The 10,019-nt window shown below is 54.3% G+C and overlaps 1 protein-coding gene across 2 annotated transcripts; it reads left to right on the forward strand.

Annotated features, from left to right (window-relative positions):
* Positions 1–395: 395 nt before the first annotated feature.
* On the forward strand, positions 396–7,220 carry Il37 (interleukin 37). 2 transcript variants are annotated; one of them, XM_046462854.2, is made up of 6 exons: positions 397–541; positions 2,138–2,254; positions 2,866–2,928; positions 5,659–5,778; positions 6,158–6,300; positions 6,873–7,220. In XM_046462854.2, exons 2-6 carry the CDS (start codon positions 2,173–2,175, stop codon positions 7,104–7,106), a joined length of 642 nt encoding a protein of 213 aa, XP_046318810.1. In that variant the 5' UTR covers positions 397–541; positions 2,138–2,172; the 3' UTR covers positions 7,107–7,220. The 2 variants fall into 2 exon arrangements, with proteins under 2 accessions (XP_058441141.1, XP_046318810.1); XM_058585158.1 differs by lacking the exon at positions 5,659–5,778 and having other exon boundaries at positions 396–541.
* Positions 7,221–10,019: the final 2,799 nt, after the last annotated feature.

Genomic DNA, 10,019 nt, shown 5'->3' on the forward strand with positions numbered 1-10,019 from the left:
CCTAGAGTGCACCCGGAAGGAAGCCTGAGAGGAGGACATTTCCTCTGGAACTTGGGGACTCAGCTTGCTGATAGTTTGGAACCGGGGCTAAGAACCCACCTGAGAATGAGGTCTTCCCTGACCCTCTTGACCCTCTCAGGCTCCCTGGCTGACCTGGACCTGGTGTCTCTTCTTTCCTTCACTCACATCTGTTTCCTACCCCTTCACAGTTGGACAGAGTGGGCAGCTACAAAGTCCATCTCGAGGGCCTTGAAGTGTGTCATGTGGATGAGGCACAGGCCTTGGCAGAGTGACACCACCCCCGGGAATTGTGTATATCATTGGCATGGAAACCACAAGGCGATGAGAGGTGCCTGATGACCCAGAAAGCTGTTTATCATTGGCTGCAGGAATGCCGTCATTGCATTGTAACACCCACTCCCAAATCTGACGTCCCTAGTCAGGACCAGCCTGGCTCCTCCGGACCAGGGTTTATAAGTCCAGAAGACGGAGCCCCAGGAGTCCACAAGGGAGTCACAGACCACAGCGATCCCCAGGCCAGGTAGGTGGTCATCACCCATTCTCCCGCCCTGAGGCCCATTGTCACGATGGGTAGGTGGCAGAGCCTGGCCACACCTTCCTTTTCTCCCCACTAGAAGTATTATCTCCAAGATGCCCAGACCGCCAGGCCCTTGGCCCCGGCAGCAGCTTGCGTCTCCCAGGACGGCTTATGCCAGTGTCACAGTGTTGCTGGAGGGCCGGGTGGACACTGGCTTAGCAAACCTGCAAGTCCAGATGATGCCAGCAGCTTCTCTGTAAGCGGAGAAGATTGATTTCAGATCTAGAAAGTCCTGGTCTTTGGAAAGAGGTTTTAGAAGTTGGTACTGTGAATGTTCTCAAGGGGACAGGGAGAGCTCAGATGGCCTGTCCATGCCCTCTTCAGGGAGTACAGTGGGAGCCTCCTGGATTTATCTTGATATGGGTTCCAGATTCCCTAAGCAGCTCACAGGGATATCCCCAGGTCCTCCAGCCTGTGGTAACGTTCCTTCCTCTGGGCACCTACATTTCTGCCAGGCACGTCTTGTGGTGATGTACTGTCAAACTCTCTGTCTTCTCGAGTTCGTTCCTTGATTTACCCCACACTGCAAAGGCAGCTGTGCTCTGTGACTACGGGGTGCTGCCAACCACAACTCAAAACCTAATGGTAGATATTGCTGCGCCTAAAGACCCACCAGCTCCGCCCAGCTCCCCAGAGCTGCCTGGTGGTCACCTTCCCTCCTGCTCACTGTCCCCAGTGCTGAGCCCTGGAGTCCTTTCCTGTCATTTTTTATTTGTTGCAAAGCAATTTGGTTCTCCTGGTGTCATTCCTAAGCCATTCTCTAAAGATCTGGTTTTCACACCAAATGCCATCTCCACAAACTTGGAAGTGGTACCTGCCTGGAAGTCACATAACTTCAGATTTCTCACCTGTAAAACGGGATGAAGAGTTCTTGCTCCATTTCTTCTCCTGGACTAATGTTGGGGAAAGTGCTTTGTCAAATGAAATAGGGTGTGAAGAATTTATATAATTATGTCTCCTCCAACACTCCTAGTGAAGCAAATAGTGGGAATCTACCTGCCCAAGACAGGAATTAAGCTTTTCTGGGGCCTTTGGAAACTGAGTGTTTCTTGGCAAGATCTTGCAGGGATATTGCCCTCTGTTAGGTAAAGATTAGGTTACTTCAGAGTCAGCAACCTTCTACAGAAAGGCTCAGGTGGTACGTTAGGTGTTGCTGGCCTCTCTCTCTCAAGTACTCAACTGTTACTGCAGCCCCCAAAGCAACCCTAGACACTATGTAAATGAGGAAAATAAAACTTTATTTAACCACAAAACAAGTGGGCCAGATTTGGCCTGTGGGCTATAGTGTGTCAGTCCGAAGAGCACTGCACATTGAGCTTTTTATTCTTTATCATGGTTATGAAACGTTGTCAAGATTCACTAAAGTGATAGTGTGACCTGCGTGTTGGTGTTGTGACCCACTGTTTGGAACACGCTGCTTTGGAGGAGAGATGGAAGAGCCTCCTACAGGCAGGGAGCATTGCTAAGCAGACAGCAGGGTGAGAGGCTGCTTCAGGGACATGTTAGCAACAGGGAGCTGATTCCTGCCTGTCTGTCCAGGTGCAGTGCCTCTTGTTATCTCACCAACACAGAAGATGTCCATTTTGGAGGACAACACAGGAGAGAACATGGACTTCGAAGACTGGGAAGAAGAGGAAGCCCAGTGCTGCTCAGAAGGTACGTTTTGGGGAAAGCTCACGGCAGGACCAGAGTAGAATTCTGAGAGCAGGATCTCCCGGCTGGCCTTGCACAGCGTGTGAGCGGCAGAACTTCCCTGGCAAATGAACCAGACTAGAGGGATCTGGAGAGAAAGGAAGGTTTGCCTCAGGGCCCAGGCGCACAGGGGTGGATAAGTGGACTGTTCCCCCCCCCCCCCCCAGGGCTCAGGGCCTTGAGCTTCACCACCAGTGCAGGGTTTCCCCTCCTCAAGCATCTGAGCCCTCCCAGCTTGCCCAGGAGAAAAGGCCCGAGGTGGAGGGGCTGGCCTGGGACAGTGACTCTGGGCAGGGCTCTGGCACTCCCTGGAGAAAGGCAGAGGTCAGAGGGCAACCACAGGAGATGTGGGTCTGCGTGTGGGGCGCAACCTGCCAGAGGTTGACCCCGGATTATTTCTTCTCTCTTTGGCAACATGTGTGTCCAGGGAAGCCATTTTTAAATGTCACTCCTGTCTCTCTGCTCTGTATTTCTCTGTGCAAACAAAATGAATTAAAGAATTAAGTGGCACCTAGAGCTTGTACATGCTTGAGACACCCCAACTGTCTGTGTTCACTTGCCGTCTCTGGTTGCAGACCCAGCTGGAAGCCCCATGGAGCCAGGCCAGAGCCAAGCCTCTGTGAGTTCTACGCATACAAGTAAGTTCCCCGGGTGCAGTGATGGGTGGCCGAGGGGTGAGAGGAAAGATGGTTCTGCTGGGCCCTCTTAGACTGGAGACACCCAAGGGTGCTTCCCCTTTATGGAGGGGAATCCCATCTGGAGGGTCTTCAGGAAAGATGTACTCAAGGTGGGCCTCTGCAGAGAGGGCAGTAACCCAGGTGGGTGAGGGCACAGGGGGAGGAAGGCTTTGAACCTGGCACCCTTCTGAATGTTGTCTGACCTCTGCCAGGAGGCTGACACCCTGACCTCCTCATGGCACTGCTGAGAAACAGGAGGGTGTCCAGCAGGGATGCCCTGGGACACCCTACGATGGAGCCTGGGGTGGCTGCCCTCACAGGGTGCCATGGGCTTCACCTTTCAACAGCCCCAGGAGGAAGCTGCTACCATCACACTGTCCAAGTGTGGAACCTGAGGCAGAGTGGCCGTGACCTGCCCCAGGTGACATGGGGAGGAAGCCACAGATGCTGGCATTTAAGGCACCCTCTGTAGGCCCAACTCAGGGCTGCTGCTTACCAGGGTCTGAAGACAACAGCCCCAGCCTCAGTCCCAGGGGACCCAGACACCAGCCCCAGCCCCAAGGATCCAGACACCAGCTCCAGCCCCAGGGATCCAGACACCAGCCCCAGCCCCAGGGATCCAGACACCAGCCCCAGCCTCAGCCCCAGGGATCCAGACACCAGCCCCAGCCCCAAGGATCCAGACACCAGCTCCAGCCCCAGGGATCTAGACACCAGCCCCAGCCCCAGGGATCCAGACACTAGCCCCAGCCCCAGGGATCCAGACACCAGCCCCAGCCTCAGCCCCAGGGATCTGGGCATCAGCCCCAGACCCAGCCTCAGCCCCAGGGGTTCAGACACCAGCCCCAGCCCCAGAGATCTAGACACCAACCCCAGCCCCATTCCCAGGGATCCAGACACCATTCTCAGCCCCAGCCCCAAGGGATCCAGACACTAGCCCCAGCCCCAGGGATCCAGGTACCAGCCCCAGCCCCAGCCTCAGCCCCAGCCCCAGGGATCCATACACCAGCCTTAGCCCCAGGGATCCAGACACCAGCCCCAGCCTCAGGGATTCAGGTACCAGCCCCAGCCCCAGAGATCTAGATACCAGCCCCAGCCCTAGCCATAGGGATTCAGACACCAGCCCCAGCCCCAGCCCCAGGGATCCATACACCAGCCTTAGCCCCAGGGATCCAGACACCAGCCTCAGCCCCACTCCCAGGGATCCAGACAACAACCCCAGCCCCAGCCCAGCCCCAGCCCCAGCCCCAGTCCCAGGGATCCAGATACCAGCACCAGCCCCAGCCACAGCCCCAGCCCCAGTCCCAGGGATCCAGACACCAGCCCCAGCCCCAGCCCTGGCCCTAGGGATCTAGATACCAGCCCCAGCCCCAGCCCCACCCCCAGGGATCCAGACACCATTCTCAGCCCCAGCCCTAGGGTTCCAGACACCACCACTGCCCCAGGGGATTCAATGCCCAGCCTGATGTGAGAAACTAAAGGCTCAGGGTCCGTCTAGCTCAGGGCTCCAACCCCACAGCCCTTGCCCTGGGGACTCAGACTATGGGAGAGTCTGGAGTAACCAAGGCTGAGAGCTTGGGTCTCCCCTGACCCCTTGTCACCATGGAGTCATTCAAGATCTGGCCTGGGCTGGCCATCCCTTCACAAACACTGAGAGTCCCCTGTGGGGGCTCTGTGGGGACGTGAAGGGTCACATACAAGCCAGACAGGGGACCTGCCTAGGAGCTGACGGTGCTGTCATGTTGAGATGTGGGCACTGATTCCTGTGAGCAGGCCCAGGTGATCAGTGCAGGGGGCTGGGGCAGCCAGAGGATGCCATCCCACTCTGAGGAGAACTGAGTGGGCTGCAGGGAGGAGGCAGGGTCAGCAGTGTGACAAGAGGATCCTCCTGGTCCTCAGGGAGGGGGAGACCAGGAGGGACAGTCCACTGAGCAGCTGGGCAGAGACCTTGAGACCATGAACGGAAAGAGAATGAGGCCTTAGGATGACTCTCTGCCTTAAAATTTCCTGTCACAGATTCGCATGCCATGGCACCCTGCAGGGGGTGGGTACAATATTGTCACATTATCATAGCTGACATTTCTCAGCTGCCCATCCCTGACAGCCTCGGCCCAACACTGGAAGCTCCTGCTTAGGGCTCCTTCTTGGAATGTCCTGGTTCCTGGGTCTGCTTGCCTTGGTGTCCCACCACCTAGCTGCCCATTATCACTCCCTTGGACAGACGGTGCGAGGGTCTCTCCCGCCCCAGGCATTGCTGTGGGCACGATGCCCAGCCAGAGTTTAGGAAAGTGGGTAGGGACAAGCGATGGTTGCCATGGTCCAGCTCTCATCTGTAGCACGGATGCTTTCTTGGCTCCGGTAAGTGCTACTTATTCAGTAAGCATTTAAATCCTCACAACCGTCTCTCAGGTAGGTGATTTTAATGTCCCCATTTCACAAACTAGGACATTTGGGTTTGGAAAGATTCAGTAGCTTGTTCTAGGTCCCAAGGCAGCCATGAACGACACTCAGTTTGAACCCATCTGTGAAACTCTGGACCCCACGTGCTTACGTTCAGCGCTAATGTGCTCGTCCCAAGCAAGGCAGAGAGTCTGGAGCCTGGAAGCTGGGGCTGGCACCCTGGGATGTGGGGGAGATGGGCCGAGTCTCCCATTCGCTGGGATGCGTTGATATCTGGTCACATTTGTCCAGGTCCAAGAGTGAAGGCCAAAGAGCCCCAGAAATTCAGCATTTTCGACCGTGATCATAAAGTGTTGGTCCTGGACTCTGGGACCCTCAAAGCAATTCCAAATAAAAGCTACATCCTCCCAGGTAACTCACAGTCCAGCCAAGGTGAGACCTCTCTTTGCTCGGGCTCCGACGTACCACACCCCCAGTGCCAGCAGGTGTGGTCCTGGTGAGAGGCCCTAGGGAGCTTTAGGAAGTGGGTAAAGGGCATGACAGGATCAGAGGGGAGACTTCTGGAAGGGCAGGCTGAGAGAAGGAGCCTGTGGCTCAGGCTTGGAAGAGGAGGCTTGGGCCCTCATGGGGGAGGGGACTTTGATCCTGGGCTCCAGGGCGGGGGGGGGGGGGCTGGGGGGGTGGGGGGTAGGTGGGGGGATGGGGTAGGGGGGCGGTGGGGGACAGGGCTGTGAGTAAAGCCGCTGGGATCTCCCTGCTCTGAGATCTGCCCTCCTCTGTCTTCACACAGAGACATTCTTTGTGTTGGCCTCACATCTGGCAAAGCCCTCCGAGGAGAAAGGGTCTCCCATTTTGTTGGCTGTCTCTAAAGGGGAGTTCTGTCTCTGCTGTGACAAGGACAAAGGAAAATGTCAGCCATCCCTTCAGCTGAAGGTGAGCATTCCAGCCTGTCTTCCCGTATCTTTGGTCACCCAAAAGTGGCCCGATTTTGACTGCAGATCTAAGGCATGGTTTTTAATCCATCTTTTAAGATCATGCATAGAGCCAATTTTCCCATGGCCTTCTGATACCTGCTTTTTTCTCTATCTGTTTATTTTTTTAAATTTTTGGTACTGGGAATCGAACCCAGGGGTGCTTAACCACTGACTGAGCCATGTCCCCAGACTTTTTTTTTTTTTAATTTAATTTGAGACACGGCCTAAGTTGCTGAGGCTGTCTGCGTACTTGAGATCCTCCTGTCTCAGCCTCCTGGGCGGCTGGGATCACACCACACCTGTCTCAGTTGATCTTTAATTCTGGGGTTGGGGAGTGGAAGAGAAGGCTTGGATACTTGTCATCCTGCAAACAGGGCTCCAAGCCCGACACCAGCCTTCCCAAGGGCATCTGCCCTAGATCCGCTCCTCCTCTCCGGGCAAAGGCCTGGGGCAAAGGCCTGGAGCAAAGGATCGTGTATTGGGTTTTCTCCCTCTGGAAGCCTCTGCTGTTTGTCACCTCTTATCTCACAGAAGAAGAAGCTGATGAGTCTGGCCGCCCAGAAGGAGACTTCGCGCCGGGCTTACGTCTTCTACAAGTCTAAGGTGGGCTCGCGGTACACCCTGGAGTCCGCTGCCCACCCTGGCTGGTTCATCTGCACGTCCTGCAATTCCGGTGATCCTGTTACAGTGACGGATAAAACCGGGCGAAGGAAACACACCGAGTTTTCATTCGAGAATCCTAGCAAAACTGAAATGAGCCAGTAGGGGCAGTGTGAAGAAACTGTCCCCTCAGGCACCTCCCCGGCCTCTTCTCTGACTCTACCCATCAGAGGGGAACACAACAGCTGCTTGCTCACTAACTCTGTGTCTATGAGTTTCATTTCTCACCCACAAGGAGGGGTTTGCGTTTGAGGCTTAAGGAAAGAAGGATTGCCTAATGACGGACTCTCTTTGGAGAGGAAATCAAGTTCTGGGTTCTGCTACCCTAAACCGTCAGAGGCCGAGGGCTGGGTCACACGGTGCCATCTGGCCAGGCCCAGCTGGACACTTGCTGCAGAAGTAATCGCAGGGGGCATGCCTTGCTCTGGAAAGAGTGGTTCCTGCCACGTGGTAGCCCTGTGGGATCAACCGAGGCAGAAGTGCATGGAAGTGGCTGAGGGTGTCCAGGGTACAGTGTGATGTGTGGAAATGGGTGGGTGGGTTTCAGACAGGTAGCAGAGTCAGCTGACGTGGGGGAAAGGCACTGAGACAAGAGTGTCTGGGTCAGGTGGCAGCCAGAGAGCAGGTGACCAGCCAGTCACGTTGGCTGTGAGGAGGCCTAGCCACAGGGGCTGGGTTCTGTCCCTAAGCAGGGCTCTGAGCTCCTCAAGGGCAGCTGGTCAAATATCACCTGGGCCTAGAAACACAATGAAGGGCCAGGAGGGAGGCCTGGAAACTAGCTGTCTACTAGTTTTGCCTCTTAGGTTATCAGTAGTATTAATTGCTTTTGGTTTACTTTAGCATAAAGTATACTAAAACACTAAGGAGCCTGCAGGAAGGAGGTTGGGCATGTGAGCTTCTTACTGCTACTGACCACTCACTTAATGTTCACTCAAAACAATGTGTGTTCTCTCATGGTTCTGGAGGTCGGTCCCAAATGGGCCTCCGTGGGCTAAAATCAAGCCATCAGCAGGTGTTGCTCTGGACTCCAGGGAGAACCCATGTCCTGCCTTTCCAGAGGCTCAAGGTCCCTTCATTCCCACCGTCCCTTCCTCTGCCTTCAAAGATGCAATGGCTGGTCAGGTCACCACCTCACACTTGGACCCTCCTGGCTTCCTTCCTCACTGACAGGGACTCTGGTCATGCACAGGGGTCTGTCTGGCCAATCCAGCCGCCCTCCCCCCTCAGGATGTGGAGCTACTCATGGCTGCCAAGTCCCTTTGCCACATGGCATAACAGTACTCACAGATTCTGGAGATCGGGGTGTGGGAATCTTGGGTGGGGGAATTATTCTGCCCCAAGGTAGCTTTTAGTATTGAAGGATGTGCCGAAGAACCAGCGTCAGAAATTTCTAGCAGGCCAGAAATGGCACGAAGCTATGGCTGTACCTCTCAGATGGAAAAGAGCCAATCACATTTTTGTTTTGTTTTTAACTTAGCAAAAAATTTATTTCCCAAGACAGCATGTGGCTGTGCTGGTTTTGTTACATGCCCACTGATGAGGCAATTAAAGATGGTGCATAGATCAATGCTCCCGCAGGACGGTGTCCACCCAGTCTAATGAGATACTTAAAGTAGATCTGATGAGCTAATCCTAGCAGAAAGGCTGAGGGTTCAGGCAGGAGGCCAGACTCCAGTGTAAACAGGCAGTGAGGCAGTGTCCAGTCGCTGAGGGCCAGGTGAGACCACAACAGGCAGAGCTTGGCAGGGTCAGCCTCTTCTGTTGATGCTGCTGCCGATGGTGATGGATACTAGCCCAATGTTTTTTTAAAAGTATTTGGTATTTTTAGCATTTTAGAATACACGCAGGTGATAGTGACATCTTGGAGAGGAGGGACTGCTTTCTTCATAACATCACAGATCCTCCTGAACTCTGATGCAGGGCTGCCCATGACTGTGAGCACCCTGGCTCCCTGACAGACCCACAGAAAAGGGATGGGGCAGGCTGACCATGGCTGTGAGGAGGCCGACCATGCCCGAGACGGGCATGGTCTTCAATCTGTCCTGCTCCTCTTCCCACCTGGTAGTATTGATTGCAATTTGCTGTGTAAAACACAAATTCTCAGGGTCACACACCCTGAGGTTCTGACATAGGTATTTGGGACACAGCTCAAGATCTAGTTGGCTTTTACAAAACACTCTCAAGTAACTCTGATGCAGTTGATTCTTTGGATCCACACTTGGAGAAATACTATACTTTTCATTAGACAATGGAAACATGATTTTGCGGCTGAGAGCATTTCTGGATGATTGGATGCTTGCAGACACCTGTCCTAATATTCAGCCTTGGGCTTAAACACACCCTAAGGGATGTCCCAAGCAAGGTGACCTGTTTGAGTCAGCTATTTTGTTGCTGTGACTAAAGGACCCAATCAGAACAAATGTAGAGGGGGAAAGATTTATTTGAGAGTTTACGGTTTCAGAGGTCTCAGTCCATAGAAATCTGGCTCCATTCCTAGGGGCTCGAGCTGAGGCTGAATATCACGGCAGACAAGTATGGTGGAGGAAAGCAGCTCACAGGTCGGTCAGGAAGCGGAGAGAGAGACTGCACTCGCTCGACAGATACAAATGTATACTCAAAGCCACGCCCAATGCCCACCTCCTCCAGCCACACCCCCCTCCTCAGTTACACTCAGTCAATCCCTCTCAGGGGCTTGATCACTGATTGGGTGAAGACTCTCACAACCCAGTCATTTCTCCTCTGAACCTTCTTGCCTTGTCTCACATGTGAGCTTTTGGGGGACACCTCACATCCAAACCATAAAATGACCTGAGCCCAAACCACGGAGTGATTCCAGTGTGTAGCACATTGGGTGGCTGTGCACTGTCACCAGCACGGAGGTGACCGGTAGAAGGTAGCACTGAGTGAGTCCTCTGCTGGTGGGCTTCACGTTGGGGTGAGGATTAAAGACTGAGCAGACCCGAGTGCTGCCCCTGTCCTCAAGGGAGACAGATGTCACTCGGTGTGACTGGGGCGTGC

The sequence above is a fragment of the Marmota monax genome, unplaced genomic scaffold (genome assembly GCF_021218885.2).
Source record: "Marmota monax isolate L192 unplaced genomic scaffold, Marmota_monax_Labrador192_F-V1.1 WCK01_AAM20220418_F8-fsc00245, whole genome shotgun sequence".
NCBI classification, from domain to species: Eukaryota; Metazoa; Chordata; class Mammalia; order Rodentia; family Sciuridae; genus Marmota; species Marmota monax.